The 16,952-nt window shown below is 44.0% G+C and overlaps 1 protein-coding gene across 1 annotated transcript; it reads left to right on the forward strand.

The window, feature by feature from the left end:
• Positions 1–1,425: 1,425 nt before the first annotated feature.
• Positions 1,426–13,922, forward strand: calm1b (calmodulin 1b). The gene is made up of 6 exons (XM_018694748.2): positions 1,426–1,575; positions 6,562–6,592; positions 7,482–7,625; positions 11,469–11,575; positions 11,874–12,009; positions 12,832–13,922. Exons 1-6 carry the CDS (start codon positions 1,573–1,575, stop codon positions 12,858–12,860), a joined length of 450 nt encoding a protein of 149 aa, XP_018550264.1. The 5' UTR covers positions 1,426–1,572; the 3' UTR covers positions 12,861–13,922.
• The last annotated feature ends 3,030 nt before the right edge of the window (positions 13,923–16,952 follow it).

Here is a 16,952-nt window from a genome sequence, read left to right on the forward strand (position 1 = left end):
TAGCCAATCGATGCGGCCGACACATGGAGTATAATATTGCAGGTCTGCAGCGGCCAATCAGAAACGCCATCACACACCGGCACAGCAAATTCTCCAGTGTCAACCAGGCTGCTTCCTACACTATCGGTATCCTTCCGCGGCTGGAAACTAGTGCTCTGTGTTAGGAGAATCCAGCTCTCGTTCTGCAATATTAAGAGCCCAGGATGATAGATGGCAGCTTCAAAATGCATCGTAGGAGATTTTCTACATTTTAATGTAATAGATATATTCGCTGAAGATGTAAGTTCCCACAGTTATATGCCTCAATTTAAAGGCACAGTCTGCCCTTTTTTCAAGCCTATGAGTTTGATTGTAGAGTTCAAAATTTGTAGATATGGTAACAAAATTACAAATAAATTAATTAAAAAAAGAGATTATGGTAGTAGAAATAGGTCTTTAGTGGACTGACAAACTTAAATAATAACAAAAAATTAAATGTATTCATTTCAGTTTGGAGCTATAGCCTAATTTTGTCTTCCATTTTGACACTCATTTGTCAAATGTTCACCATCTCACACATGATAAATTCTGCCTTTTTTAAAATTATTTTTGCCTTAATAGTCTTGATCCTTGTGTTGTAATGATTCGTAATGATTATCAGGCAGTGGAAAAATGAGGAGAAACTCACAGAAGTCTTTCCAGTCTGTCTAGTTGAGTGACAGTTACTAAAATCCAGACAAACAAGTTAGTGTAGCCTGTCCATGGATTTATCTTTGTCTTGGCTAGGACACTGATGATGATAAGGATGGTGATGGCTTAGTTCAGATATACTTTTTTTTTTTTTTTAACCATTTGGGCTTAACTTCAATGGGCTACTTTATTGCTGCTTTGTCTAACTTGGCCAAGAAGCACCCAAGGGGCCAACCAAACAAACTCCATAGAATATTGCTTCTTGCAAGTTATGTTCATCTGCAGCATGTAGTGAACAAAACAAGGACATAGATATCACAAAGTGTGCATAATATGGTGAATAAAGCTAATATCTAGAAACACTAATCCAGGCTTTCCTTAAAGGACCTTATCCTTACATGACTTACATCAGTTTGGCATTGCTTGCTGTGATGGAGGCTAATGTTTTATGAGGATGGAAACAACATATTAACTACTAGAGCTCTGATCTCCAGCAGGTTTACTATGTTTTCTTATCCACAGATAAAGTGATATTATACTGGCAACACTCTTAATGCCCATCATTAAAACAACATCCTGCAAAGATGGATTTAGCTATAATTAAGTGAATGTCCACACATCCTCAGTTCAATATGAATGTAAGGACGCTCTATGTGCACTGCGGGCGTTTTAGCCGCGGTGATTGGCAGGTCGTCTCCTGGAGGCCCGAGCTTGCTGCAACAGTCCTGAATTGAAATAAGGAAGTGAGTGATCAGTGCTAGTGTGGCGGAAGGATACACAGGCAATCCCCATTCTGGCCACGGCCAATATACACACTCCTAACCCGCCAGTGGAACTCCATCTAAGGAACGACCACACTCCTAGTCTGCCTCCACAGACCAACAAGCACACAACCCATCCGACATGGTATGTATTGTCATTCATTCTGTGTAGAAGAGAAATACGTTTTAATTGTAGGAAAGCCTCTTTACTACAACTGTAAACCCGGTGCGGTTTAACGCCTTTTCCGTTCCCTTATTTGCTGCTCAGTCATTGATTGCTCTTATGGGCTGCTCTTATGTGTAGACGAGGACGGAAAACGCCCGCAAACCGCTTTTTATGTGTTTCAGTCAGCGCATGGGATAACGTGAAGCTATATCACGGTCTTTCTTCGTTCATGTTTGTTTTTTTATATCTCAAATGCTGGTCACCTTCTAACCGGGACCGTATTTCCCCCATAACTGCGCAATTCATAAAGCATTATTGGCTATTCGGCTATATCGGGTCAGGTAGCTGGTACAAGGCTGCATGGTGCAGATCGAATTAATTCTTGGACTAGATTTAGTGGTATCGGAATAACTAGCAAGCTATTCTGGGTTATTACAGCATAATTCAGCAGCCATGAGTGCATTAGGGTACATTTTACAATCCGCCTTAGGAGCACAGGCGTGTTGGGAAGCCTGTCTAACGTTATTAGAAACGTAGGAGAGCCATACACTGTTATCTTTCCTAACGTGTTTCTACACATATGTTAGAAAGATATTCTTGTTTTCTTTCGCTGTAGCCGCTGTTCACGCGGTTTGAACACGGCGAACCCGTGAATGGCGCTCCCCTCGTCATGAGGAAAAACGAGCACGGCTGCGTTTGGTTTCCCTTTTTCTAGGTTGCACCATCTTGCTGCTCGAGCCGTGCCGAGCCGTGTCGAGCCACAATGGGGGTATGGCACAATTGGATCTCGTCAGTGTTCCGCAACGGAAACTGACCATATTCTGTAATTACAGGGTTGTAGCTAAACTGTGTCGCCTGGTCTGTAAAGGCTGCAAAAAGCGATATCCGACGCAGTTCCGCCTTCACTGCGGGCTCCGAGAGTTTATCTCAGGCTATGTTATCTATTTGTGTTATGTCGGCTGATTTGGTTGCCTCTTTGCAAATTTTCGATGTTATGCAAATGTGGTGCCCGTGTGAGTTGTCCAAGAAGCTCTTTCTGGTACTAACCACCACAAAACATCAACCGCTCTGAAGTTCAGTCGACATTTTCCAAATCTATGTCACACCACATATTGTGAAATATGAATGTTACAGCTGATATATTTTTTAAAAGTTAGGTATTATTCTGTCGCAACTTAAATTCAGTTAAAACCGTAAGCTTGGCCTAGGCCTCGGTGACTTGCAAAATATACTAACGTACACATTAGCACACGATTCTAACCAACTTCACCAGATGTTGGAGCCACACATTCACACGCACGTTGACATCTGCAACCAGCTAATGAAACAGAGCCCCTCCACCAGCTATGTCACATAAGGAGAGGTTACCAGGTGGAAATGATCTGGATGTGGAAAAGAGGCCTTCAAGCTAATTCATTGATTATCAAGCTTGATAGATCATTAATGGCCCGAGGGAGTCAAGAAGCTGTAGACCTCTTTCCCCCCTCTGCTGTGATCAAATATCCCATATATGGTATCGAGCTGTGATGCAGTTTCACGTTGCAAGGCAGCGCAGTAATTGGAGTGTAAAGTGGAATTGTTATGGAGTTAGCCTGCGTATCAGCATCTCTGAAAAGTTTAATCCACAGGCGTAAGCCCCTTGTCTGCACCAATACGCCCATTGAAGTGGAAACAGCCTCCCCCATTGAAGTGGAAGTATCGAATAAGTAGTTGGACCATGCTAAGGCCCTATCCTATTCCTGTTACGCTCTTGTTTGCTGATGCATGTTTAGTAACTTGAAGGACATCTGATCCACTGCAGTGAATAATTTATATGCTTGGCGGCAACACCTTGTGCCATGTTCCATGTCCCTAGTGTCTAGGAGCGATAAAGTGCTCTCTGTGGTGCAGAGGAGTACCCAGCCACCTACTGCCACCGGGCCATATGGTGGACCGGCCTTGTCTGCAGGGTGCAGGGAGACTGGTGGTGTTTACACCCATCCTCTCTCCTTCCTCCCTTCCAGACGCAGCCCGGCCTCACTGTCTTTTGTTAAGCCTCAAAGAAAAGAGGCGTTCAGCGCTCTGTGGAGCTCAGTGTTCCTATAGAAAAGAAGTGTGTATGTCACACTGACTCTTTGTGTTTGTGCTTGTGCTATGGTGAATGGAAGTGTGTATGAGAGTGTGTGTGTGTGTATGTCACACCCATCTGTCAGAGTGACAGCTGGTTTTTGCACCTTTCATTTGGTGAATATACAGCAGAGTAGAGACGCTACTTGAGGATAGTCTGGGCACCTCACAGTGACAGGTTGGCAACTCCAAAAACCTGGAAAGAGTCGATAAAGGGATGCTAATGAAGAGGATAATAATTGGTCTTCTCGAACACCATTTTGCATCCCGTGTCACATTAAACTTAGTGTGAACAGGGGAGGATGCAGTATGTTAGTACAAAGGTGATATGTCATCCAGTGAGAGTAAAAGATATTCCTCACTGGCCCAGTGAACTGCCTCCTGCCTCCCACAGTCCCGTTTGGAGCGCATTGCTGAGGCCGGCTGCCATGGGCAACAGTGGGAGTGGTTGACCGAATCATGCCAGTGCGGACCACTGCCAGCAGAGTACCACCCATCCCCAATAACAGACACACACACACACACACACACACACACACACACACACACACACACACACAGTCCTCTACAAGCTGTTATTAAGAGTGGAAGCCTGGCAGTGAACAACCATGTCCATAAGACACAGAGGATGGTGAATCACAGGGAGTTTCCTCTGAACAGTATGCCACATAAGGAAAGAGAGAAGAGACACATAGAGGGGAAAGGCTAAGGAGGAGTTGGTACTGGGCTTAGGTCCAAGTGCCAGGGAAAAAAAAGGAAGAAAAGGGTGAAGAGGAAGGGATGGGCCGGTAGTGGGCCTGGTGGTGCAGCAGCACTGTGAGGCCCCAACAGCTTGGGCCTAAGCCAGGGGAGGATCCATAGCACTGAGTCACCAAACCCCCACACCCAGTCCACTTAGAGAGACAGCGGGGGACAGAGAGAGACAGCAAAGATACAACAGGAGCGACGCAGCATGACAAAGAGGGTGACTAAATAAAGATAGGGAGGGAGACTCATTAACAGAGAAAGAGTGAGAAATTAACACAAGGACAAAGCATAAGAGATAAGAGGGACAGTGGAAGATGATGGCAGAAAATAACCAGATGAGACTGGAAATATTGGTCAAGCTGGGTGGCATGTTTAGCACCAGCAAGGCTGTTTTGTCTCCTGACATTTTCCTCTCTCACAGATGGAAATGGAGACAGGAAGAGGGAAGAAAAGCAGGCGCTTGTGTGTACAGAGCAGGTTATTGAATCATGTCAGCTAATTGTATGAGCGCTGCTGAAGTTATCCATGAGTCCCTCGCTGGCCAGATCGATCCATCCTGTGGCTGCTGCTACTCAAGCCAGGAGGAGGAGGAGAGGCCTTTTTGTTTATGAAGAGCTAAAGGTCAGCTCGCAGCATGTCACACGGTGATCTGCTAAAACCTTATCCAGTCTAACCAAATCTAGTTGTTATATAACAAATTCAATTTACTGGCTCATATTACAAAATAAAATAGCCGCACCTCCAAACGTGGACTTAACAAAGCTCAGGTTTCCACAGCTATGGTATTTGAGGATGACTTTGTCGTTGGATGTGTGTTTGGCTGTATCCAAAGCTAGATTGCTTGTACAAACACATAAACACACCGATGGGCTGCAGGAATTCGCTTTGAGGCAGAACTGGTTACTCTGACTAATTCACAGGAAACATGGGGATGGAAAGTATTGGTGTTGAGGAAGAATGCCATTAAGAGAGACTTGTGTGTGCGTGTGTGTGTGTGTGCGCGCTAGAGTACGCATGCACGTACATCAGTGTGTGAGTGTATGTGCACATCTGTGACCACTCATGTTTGTCTGTGTGTGTTCCATCTTTGTTGCCAAGCACAATGATGTCAGTGTGGTCTGTTAACAATAATAACAAAACAAACTCCTTTTTTTTCTGAAGCAGGGATGAGGGAGGGTACCTGTGGGAGTTATTTGCACCACAAGCTCTGTATTCACACTTTTACTGCTGCGGGTGTTTGTTTGAAATCAGTGGCTTCTTTTTACAAAGAGGCTGGATCCGTCTATGTAAAAAGGCCTGGCAGCGGATTCTCGCTTCCAAGCCATTTAAAGCATGCGTGAGTCACTATCAGCCATGAAAAGAGCCACAGCTAGTGGAGGGAACAGGCGGGGAGGGGAACCAAACCGCGCCAACCCAGCAAGCCCTTTTTTTCCTGTCTGGTAGAACCATGGAAAACAGTTCCATGCTGATATGTCCTAAAACAACCCCGCCTAAACTTTTTCTCCTGGTCTGGTGACAGCACTTCATCCGTTTTATTACACTATCTTGTTTCCCAGCAGGCCCTCATGTGAGGGCCACCATGGCGTAACCTACTTTTCATGGAGTCACTCATCAGCTGGAAGTTGACATGCGCTCTCTATACATTAAGCTTTCTAGCAGCATATTAAACAAACACAACCTTTAAAAAGCATCTTGATAAGCCTCTGCTATCAGAGAGAGCATCAGCATCAGTATTTATTATACAGCAGTCTAGGTATACCACCTAGACTCCAGTCTGACTCTGACAGGGACAAAATTAATTGGGCATGATGAAATTCTGCTCGGAGGAAAATGCCATTAGAGTGTCTGTGGCTACCAGTTAATTTAGGGTATTGTTAGTGGTCAATCTTGGCAGCCCCATGAGCAGATTCCAGTTGAGGCCTCTGGTGATGGCCTTGCACTGAGGCCAACAGACCCCGGAACACTGCGTCCAGTGTTGAGCTATGTGGTGGTCGGTGGGTGGGGATGATGAGGAATGTAATGACGAAACGGTTTGGGGATTTGGAATAATTTCCTGGTTGAGTAACTTGTTTGTTTGTAATTCTCTCCCTCTCCTCTTTTTTCCAACCACAGGCTGACCAACTAACAGAGGAGCAGATTGCAGGTAGGAACAGAGAGTTTTTTTCCTCTTTACTTCCTCTAGCAGCCAAATCATGTCTTCACATATTTACTGGCTGCATCGCTATCAGTTCCACCCTATGATATATTCAATAAAGTTCCTCCTATTTCTCATTAGCTGTCGTGGTTGCTTCCATGTCACATACAGAGAACATGAAATCAAACAGAAAATTGAAGGATATGGCACCCGCCCTCCCTTGGTAGATCATTAGCTTTTCGAAATGAACAGGAAGTAAGAGGAAGAAGTATTTACAGTATGTCATGAGTCAGGGCTGAAACCCATAAAGGGACAGTGAATAGACAGTTTTCCAGGCAAGCTCACTAGTAGTTTCAATCACTCTGGCACCTTGATATTCTTGATAAATAAATGATATGGGCTCTGTACTAAAACTGGAGGCTGCACAGTTCTTCTCCGTCAAACCCCCTCTGTGGCTAATTAGCTTGTGCTAATGCTCCAAGGGTAATGCTCACTATTGCCTGCACTTTCCTGGATCCATGGGTCTTTATGGCCTGTAGTTTAGAAACCTGCTCGTACAAAGAAAAAAACAGATACACACATACAAGTTCTCACACTGAAATCTTGTGGCTTTTTTCAACTTCCAATCCTCTAGTTTGTTCTCTTTTTTTCACAGTATGAGATAAGATCCCTGTGTGGTTTCACAGCTCAGCACATTTACAGCTTCAGTTGTGTTCACGCTCATATGGACCAATTTCTACAGACAAGCATGAACTGAGTTAACTTGGCCCCTGTAGTCACATCACTCACCAGAATCGATTAACCCCCTCGACCTGGACTTGCAGCGTCCTAACATAACCCATTTCTGTAACTGCAACAACAGTAATCTAACCTCTCACTCTCGCCTCCGCCCCTGCAGAGTTTAAGGAGGCTTTCTCCTTATTCGACAAGGATGGTGACGGCACCATCACCACCAAAGAGCTCGGCACCGTCATGAGGTCGCTGGGCCAGAACCCCACAGAGGCCGAACTGCAGGACATGATAAATGAGGTGGACGCTGACGGTCAGTATACACATGTCTGATTTACCCTTGACATTAATAGTTGAGAGTTACTCATTCCTGATATGTCAGTAATAAATAAGCCCTCTGATAAAGAGGTCATATGAGATGCCAAATAAGGAAACAGAGCTAACATATCCTTATTGATTGGTCCCAAATGATGAGGCTGAAAGAGGTTTAGTATCGGAGTTGGTATATTTATTGTTAGAACAAGTCATATTAGGTGCTTCTCATTCTAAATTTCATCTAAGAAGTGTGTGAGACCTCAGATACAGTGCTACTAGATATCAGTCATGTTTTCTGTGAAATCATAAACAGAAGAGTGGACTAAATCATTAATTGTCTTGCTATCTATTGTCTATTTTGTAGCTCATTTTGTGACCAGGGGTTCACAATATGTCACTGGACACATGTTGAGTATCTCAGTAAGTCTGTTGTAAGTGAGAGGGAAGGGTTATAATATGTACGTTAACATGATCCTTCCTTGTTGACGCCCCCCTATTTTTAAATCCAAAAATGACCTGCAACTGTCACTGCTAACCGCAGCTACATTAAACCAACATACGTTCTTTAAGGTTCCTAATTTCAGCTCAATCCAAGGTGATACAGGAGATACTAAGATTTATCCATTCATTTCAGTTGTTGTGGAAGAATGTAACCATTATTTGGAGTTAACATGTCATTGCATGACTTCAGTGATTAAACCTCTGTTACAAATGAATTAGATAGAGCATCCATTACTGCCCCATTTTGAAACACATCAGCAGTGTTGTTGCCCACCTCCCTCCCTTTTCTGCCAACTGTCAACCAACTGTCCAGGCCAACTGTCCAGCCAGCTTTATTTTCAGATGACGTGGCCCTCTGTGTCAGCAGTTTAGTCACTGTGTGTTCAGTTCCATCATAGTTGACATTGTCAGAGATATGGATGTGCAGGAGGTGCTCTCAGTGCTGGTGAGAAGAGCAGGCTAAGTGTCAAAAGACTGTCAGCGTTGGTGCCCCATGCTGAGTGCCATAATTCAGACAGATTATTCTGTTCACCTCCTCCTCCTCCTCCTCCTGTTCACTAGTTCTTTATCCTGCACTGCAGCGTCTCTCAAAGGCACTGTGATTGGAAGAGAGTGATAGAAAGAAAGACAGAAAAGAGAGAGAAAGAGAGAGAGAGAGAGGAGTCAGAGAAGTTGGCTAGTAGCTCCCCAGGTTGGCCGTCCTTGGGCAGCGGAGTCGAGGATGTTAGCTGTCAGTGGGGCCTTTACCCCAGTGGTGCTCTGTCAGCTTATAGGATTTCGTAAATGGGACCGCATTGATCAGGAGAAATCAATTGCACCGCAGCTTGGCTGCCCCTTTATTGAAACGTCCTCCCACCATCCTCAGCACCCTCCCCCTCCCCCTCCCCTCCCCCTCAGTTACACCCAAGAGCAAGCATACACACACACACCATTGCTAACATCCCCTTGTTCTGCCTCTGCCTCCCTTGGCTGATGCAATCTAGGTCAGACAGCAATGAAGCTAGTAATGGAAAATAAAAGTGGTTACATAAGGCCTCTCTGCGCTTTGCACATCCCGTACCCACATCGACAGCCATGGGATGTCAGCTGGCCCATTGAAAATCAGCTTTATTTACCAAACAAGGATGCTGTGGTAAAGAATGACAATGAATGGAAGAGAGGATGGAGGGCTGAGAAAGAGAGCTGTTAGAAGAAATACTCTCTTGGCTATTTGATTGTAAAAGCCAAGTTGCAGTTTATGAACAGTGTGGATTACAGTATGAAAGGGAATCTCTGCTGTTTTTCTTACAACCACACAGATCGGAAACTAATCACACCCACTGAAAAATGATACCGGGCTTCTGTATTTCTGGCGTAAGCAGACCACAGTGTGGTAAAAATATGTAAAAAAGATGTTTGAGACAAAAAAAAAACAATTTAATTGTGGATTAAATAACTGCATGGCAAAAATACTAGCTTCAGTCCCAGCATATCACTCGTCATCATTACACAATCCCACCCCTCTTTCTTATCTCAGGGATGGAAGTTGGCTTTATGATGCAGGAAAAAACGATGACCACACATACAAGTGCGCTGAGATGCCTCAGCCTTCTATAGTTTGCGTCAGCACCTCTTATGTGTAATCGCACCATCTCCCACTCGGTTCACTCCTTATATCCTCTCCTCTTCACATCTCCCTCATCTCCATCTCCCTCTCTACCGCCCACTCCCTCCCTCCCTCTCTTTTTTCTCTCTCTTTCCCTCCCACCATTTTCTCTCTCTTCCCGCCTGCTTTCCTCCCTATCTCCATCCCTCCTTGCCCTCCCCCCCTCCACCGCAGCAGCTGGCCCGAGGTGCAGTTGCAGCAGATATCACTTATCACTCAAGGGCCGCCTCGCTTCTCTAGTCACTGTGCCCCTCAGATGATGGTTTTCCAGTTGCAGTCCAGCTCTTCCCCAAGACTAGGGACCCCTCAGCCCCCCTCCCAACCTCCTCCTTCCCCCTTCTTCCCACTGGCAGCATGTGTTCCCTCTGTGCTACTGGACTGTCTCTGTGCGTTAGATAACGGGTCCTTAGATTGTTACCCCGGGTCATGAGATCACCATCTGCCCCATCACATTACTGCATCCCTTTTTGTTCCACACACACACATCCATTCTCCTGTTCTCTCCCTATCTCGCTCTCTGAGGCGTGCTCTGTCATTGGTTAATCTGCATATAATCCTACCCCGCCCCCTCCATCCCACCCCAGGGCTAATCCTCCTGGATACTTTGCCCTCGGTGTCCCTGACCTTTATCACAGTCTCCTCACAAAATTTGATGTATTTTTTTCCATTTTTAATGATAATACACTACACACTCCCACATTCTTACATCATTTCTACAACCTCTACATAAGAGCAAGGTTTACCACCACCATTAGATTTACCACTAGCCCTCCCATCCTCTCTCCTGTGGTTGCAGTTGGTGAGCTGCTGAGCTCCTCATAGATCCTTCCCCTTACAAGAGGTTCTGATCCCCTGGTAATCCTGTCTTGACAACAGCAGCATGGATATTGATCCTGCTGCGTGCATACACGCCACCAGCAATTAGCAACATCAGAAACACCACCACCACCAACTTAACTGTCCAAATGATCGCAATTTTGAGCAACCCCAAAAACACACTCTAACACTGCCTGATATTAGACGACAAAAAGGGACAAAAAGAGGGAGTCTAGGATGGATAAAAGTGGGAAGGAGGGATGGAGCATCTGGACTGAAGCTCCCCACCTCCCCTTCTCACTTCTCCTCCAGACTCAGTTTCTGACAGGGGCACCAGGAGAGATGAGCCTTTGATTTATCCTGGCTCCTTGAAGGCCAGGCAGCAGAGTATACTGTATGTCTACATTATGGATGGCTGGCCACGGGTTCCCCTCCCTGTAATGCCGCTGTGCTGTGTATAACATATGCAGCCTCCTCCTAGGGCTTCCCTGAAGAAGAAAGGGAAACACACGCACACAGAGTACCTCACACACATACATCCCCACTCCTCCTTTCAGCCTGCAGTAGCTGTGTTTATCACAGGAGGGAAGGTGCATACTAAAATGATTTGAGAGCCGCTGCCCTCTCTGTGATTACTCATGTCTCAAGTTGCAGCGTCATAGCCAGAAACACCTCTGGAGAGAAGTCCCCATACAATAATGTAAATGCTGCTGTCATACACAGGGAAAAAAGAGGACTGGGGCACTAAATGAATATTTTCAGTCAGGTGTTTTTCATCAGCTAAAAGCTGGGTTATATTAGTTTCTACTTATCTGAGTTTGCTATTAAGTAATTGCAATTTTTGCTGATTAAATGTGCCTCATTGATCACCCATTCCAGGTAATGGAACCATTGACTTCCCGGAGTTCCTGACCATGATGGCCAGAAAAATGAAGGACACAGACAGTGAGGAGGAGATCCGTGAGGCTTTCCGGGTATTTGACAAGGTAAAAGAAGTTTAAAGTACATAATGAGAAGATTGAAGAATTGGTTCCATGCTTGGCAAGCAGATTTTTTACTTTTCTTTTAATCTTTAGTTTTCTGTGGAGTTCATAAAAAACATGCTTGCAGCTGCAGTATCATCTGATGAGTTTTTTTTTTTTTAAAGTAAGACTGAAAGTAAACTAAGTTACTAAGAAAATAGTAATCCGTTTATAACACCTGCTGCCACGGCTGCTCATTAATTGATCTGGTGGGATTTTTATTTACGAGTTTTACCTTTGATCCCATGCTGCATGTTTCCAGGATGGAAATGGCTACATCAGTGCTGCAGAGCTCCGTCACGTCATGACGAACCTTGGAGAGAAGCTAACGGACGAGGAGGTGGACGAGATGATCAGAGAAGCAGACATTGACGGAGATGGACAGGTCAACTACGAAGGTAAAAAAAATAAATAAATAAAAGAAGATGCTTATAAAGGAAGCAGATACTAAAATGTCATGGTGCACAAATAGCTTTAGTTTCTAGGCCATGGTGTAAGCTTTTATTAAACAGGGGGACCAGAGCTCTTCATTTTCCAAGCTGTGTATTTCTCTGAGGGCACCTGCAAGATAAGCCAGCCACATGTAATATTAGTTATTAGACAGGGGCTATAGATTGAGCCTGCTGAAAGTGAGATGAGAGAAAGTCATCCTTCTGAATTATCATCAGTGTGCCAGGAGCTTTTTTCTCTCTCCCTATCCCCCTACTGTCGCTCCCTTGGCACATTACACGAGAGACTGCGCTCATTTTCTAGAAGGCTGTTGATATATTATGAACAGTCCATAAGTCTTGGCTGAAAAGTGCCCTACTTCTACACTTTCATTGTACCATGGACAGAATATGTACTCTGCAGACAATGAAAGCCTCACTTTATTTATTTGATTTTTATTTTAAGTGTGTGCATGTGCATGTCGACATGACATTGCTCCAGAACTGTAAGCACAATGCAAGAGCTTTTTAATCAAATGGGTTTAATGAGATGAACACGGAAGCCGTTTGGAAAGGGGACACTAATTAGGATGTGTGTTCTGAACCTGCTCAAGTTGATTAAAAAATTAATAAAGCATTTAACAATTTAGCAGGTGACTGCTCTTACTGGCAACAAGCTGTGCCAAAGCCTTAAACCTGATGTCCTTATTGTCTTTTGTCCTCTCTCTCTCTCTCTCTCTCTCTCTCCCTCTCCCTCTCCCTCCCTCCCTCCTTCCCTCTCTCTACCTGCAGAGTTTGTACAGATGATGACTGCAAAGTGAAGCTTGCCTGCCCTGTCCTGTCCCCTCTTAGAAGAAAAAAAAAAGAAAAAAAAAAATCAAAATGTTTTACTTACCTCTTGGAAAAATGTTCATTTATTCATACTGTTTCTGTATAGAAAATAATTGAATGTTGAAATAAAATATCCTTCTGTCCACACAGGAAAAATATAAAAATATACAAAAAATATCTGCATGAAAATGATGGTTAGTGATCCTGTCCCCTCCCCCCGGAGATCAGTTTAGCATCAGTACTTAACAAGTAAAAATAATAACAACAAACCCTGTAACTACTACCTTCAGACTAAAGCTAAAGCATTTGGCGAACTCCTTCCAGTTCCATTTGCTAGTGGTAAATGTCTGGGCTGGCCATCTCTTCTTTCTCTCTCTCTGTTTTCTGTTCTTCATGCATGCAGCTTGAGACCGGAGCACTAACCCCCCATGCCCCCCTCCCCCTCCCCATCCCTCCTCCGGGCTACCAGAGCGTGCTGATTCCACTATAAGCTGTCCTCTTGTTGGTTTGGTACAGTTTTTTTGTATTTGGAGAGGAACCCTGTACTGTTAAGATGAGAGAATATACCAGGTTCTAACTCAAGCGTTAAAGTGGAATGGGACGTAATTGTATGCTAGATAAAAAGAGAAAAAAACAATGTACAAAAAAAATACATTTTCAAATGTTTGGCATGTTCTTTTGTTTTTGTTATGTTATTTGGACGGCCATCTTAGTAGTTGTGCGTCCTGCCCTTTTAAAATGAGGGGGGACTTAAAGAGTCTTACGGTGAGCTTTCTTTTTTTTTCTTTTTCTTTTCTTTTTCGCTGAGATGGAGTGTCTGTCCTCTTTTCTTGCAAGAGAGAATCACTGGCCTTCACTTCTTTTCTTTTTCTTCCTCTGTTTCTCGACTCAGACAAGAGCATAGTGAGAGGTGTACTGCGTTCACAGCGCATGCTGTTAGAAGTGTCAGCGCACCAGTCTTCGCAACTGTTCATCTGAGTTCAGTTTACATTCATTCCAAGTTGTACATGCTAGTCTTTATTTTTTTTTCAAATAAAAGACCATGAACTTTATTATGTCTTATGTCATTTTTCTTATGCTTGATTGTGAAAATGATCTATAAAGACAGCATAACAAGTCTGTATGTTGTTTACCGACTAGACAAATGTGTCAATAATAAACTATTATAAGCATCATTCTCTCCATGTGCATTGTCATTGGGTGATGTTGAGCAGAGGCATTATTCACACTGTAAAATACTGTGCCCTATTACATGGCGGTGAGGTTGTGGAGAGAGTGAGCAGCCCACAGGGGAGGGAGAGGCAGCAGAGAGTGTTTGCTCTCGCGCTCAGCCATGGATATACATACACATCTATGACGCCTCTCCTCTCTCTCAAGACAGAGCCGGTTGCTAGGCAACAGCAGCATGCTGTAACTGGGATGTTGGGGGGTTTTTGAAAAGGCAAGTGGGAGTTTGAATAAACCCTCTTGCTTCTGCTGATGACTCCATGTTGGCTTGTCCTAGTAAGGCAAACCAGGCCACAACACCACTGCTGTGTGCACTTTTTAAACAGCACACACACACACACACACACACACACAGAAGTACAGGACGGGCAGGCAGGAAGGTCTCTGCCATGCCTCCAGCAACATACTACCTAAATGTCTAAAAAGTCGAGTAAGAGTGGAACTGTTTTACTATATTTGGAGTGTAATTTGACCATGTTTGGAAAGAGCAAAGATAGACTGAGACAGCTCTCCACCCACCTACACATACACCAGGCAAGATAAAGCATGAAGGCAGCAATGCCCTTAATCATACCCTGTACATAGGCATACACACTCCTTATTCTTTCTACACAGATGCAGGTCATGGTTCTGCTTTCAAGAGGAAAAACAGAACATTCTTTGCATTCCTCAAACACTATCTCTCTATGTAGATCTGTTTTAAATTAGATACCATTAAGCTACTGTGGAATGAACCTTCCTCCCATTAATCAGATAAACTGGGGCTGAATGAAGGAAAGGGCGGGTACCAAGAAACAGGATGAGAAACCCTGCCCAAATACTGCCAGTAACTGTTCAGCATGTTTATCATCCTCTAATTACACCTCATGCTGTTTTATTTTGAACTAAACTAATGCACTGAGCCTTCCTCACTCGCCCCTCCCTGCAGCACCAGATAAGCCAATAGGAACAGCCGTGAAATTGATTGACAACTGGGTCTGAAGCACAGCTCTTCTAGGTTACCTCAGTTAGTCACTTGCTCAAACCTTAAAATTTACATTTATAGGAAAATAACAGTTATTTTAAGTAATGAAATGTTAAATAAATCATTAGAGTATAAATAAACAAGTCAAACTATATAGAAGAAGCAAAAAATTGCTGATATAATTTAATAAATTAGCAAGTTTCACAGGAATTCTTTTTGATGTCATCATAATAAAATGGTTTATTTCAAAATGATGGCATTTTCCCAGTGATGTGTTTATTTCATGCCTTTAAAAAAAAAATCAAACTGTCACTTCTCATGACTGAGAAATACAGTTCCTGTTCCTTCAGTTTTAAGCCTGTCTCGTATGCCTACAACCTCTCCTAGCAGGCTCGCTAACTGCCAGTTAGCTAGTTAGCACCTGGCCAGAAAAACTAGTGAGAAAGACTTTTCTGATGTTTATGTCTTTCTATTCTTAAATTCACAACACTCCCAACTTGCTAGCTGCTCTTCAGTTTGATGCTAAGCAGGCCCAAAGCTAGCTGGCTGGCTAGGTAGGTAGCATATGTAGCCTTGTTAATGAAACAAAAGCAGAGGTTAGATACTGAGTAGTACTGTGTTTATTTAGAAGAGCAGCGAGTTGAGTAATTGTACTTGCACTGTTGGCACTGATGCTATATTTACTGATTTCTGTTCTGATTTCTTTTATTTTTATTTATTCCATGGTACTCTACACTTTTACACTTTTAGTGCTCCAAACCAGTTTGTTTTGAACTTTGGAGCCATTAGACACAATGACTGGTGGGGGAAAAAAAGCCAAGTGTGCTGCCTGAGTGACTGTTGGGACAAGTCTACAGATACCAGTTTTCCTACCACATCAAATATGTTTTACAATTAACACACCACAATTACAGCATTAAACTTTGTACACACTCTGACAGGCAGACAATCTTACCAACTCAAGCACATGCACATTCACAGAGCAGGCAGGGTACCAAACAGAGGACAAACCCACTGGGATGTGACTCTGATGGTGGGTCTGTGCTGCTGCTCTGTGTGCCAGCCACCCAATGAGGCACAACTAAACGCACCCTGTCGACCAATCCCAAGATGGAGAGGGTGTGGTTTTGCCGTCAGGGCTGCTGGGTTCTCTGGAAAAGGCCTCCCCTTCTCGCAGGGGAGGAAGGGACACCTGAGCACCCTGGGGGTTAAATTAAGAACATCAATATTTCACGTGTAAATGAAGCAGCACACTGCGGAGGCAGTAATGCGAGAAGGATTGACCGGGCAGAAGTATCGCATATCAGCGCCCCTGGAAAGAACAGGCACTCTTATGAGACAGGCCTATGACATATAGCAGGAGTGTGCATGTCTATGAGAGGGTGTGTATCCTATATGTGCGTGTGTGTGTGTGTGTGTGTGTGTGAGGGCAGGTGCAGACAGGGCATGTGTTTGGTGACATGTATCCCTGTTTGTTGGTGTAGTGTCCAGCTGGATTAGCAAGTTAAGGAAGTGGAGGAGGTGAGCTGGGCCAGGTCCATCAACATGGGGAAGCTTCTGGCACTTTCTACCATGCACACACACACACAGTGACACATACACACAGTAGTAGAAGTCACATTAGCACCAGTTTAATGTGTTTTGGATGTTGTTACATTGAGCTAAACATGCATATTTTTCTTACTGGTGGCTGTAAAAGTGGCAACATTTTATAGGAACGGACCGATTCTCAGAGTCACGAGCACTGTAATAAAGAACAGCAGAGACGACCTTTTATAATGGCTTGATCTTTACACTTTCGCACTCACGCTGTGCATGTACACTCACTTGAACACACAAATAATCTACTTGAAAATTTCTCTGTATTTCATGTATGGATCTCATCTGCAGC

This window comes from Lates calcarifer, linkage group LG7_1 (genome assembly GCF_001640805.2).
Source record: "Lates calcarifer isolate ASB-BC8 linkage group LG7_1, TLL_Latcal_v3, whole genome shotgun sequence".
NCBI classification, from domain to species: domain Eukaryota; kingdom Metazoa; phylum Chordata; class Actinopteri; family Centropomidae; genus Lates; species Lates calcarifer.

Coding starts and splice junctions, on each gene's coding strand:
- calm1b (XM_018694748.2), top strand. Junction 7,626..11,468: donor AAATGAGGTGGACGCTGACG/GTCAGTATACAC, acceptor CACCCATTCCAG/GTAATGGAACCATTGACTTC. Junction 11,576..11,873: donor CTTTCCGGGTATTTGACAAG/GTAAAAGAAGTT, acceptor GCATGTTTCCAG/GATGGAAATGGCTACATCAG.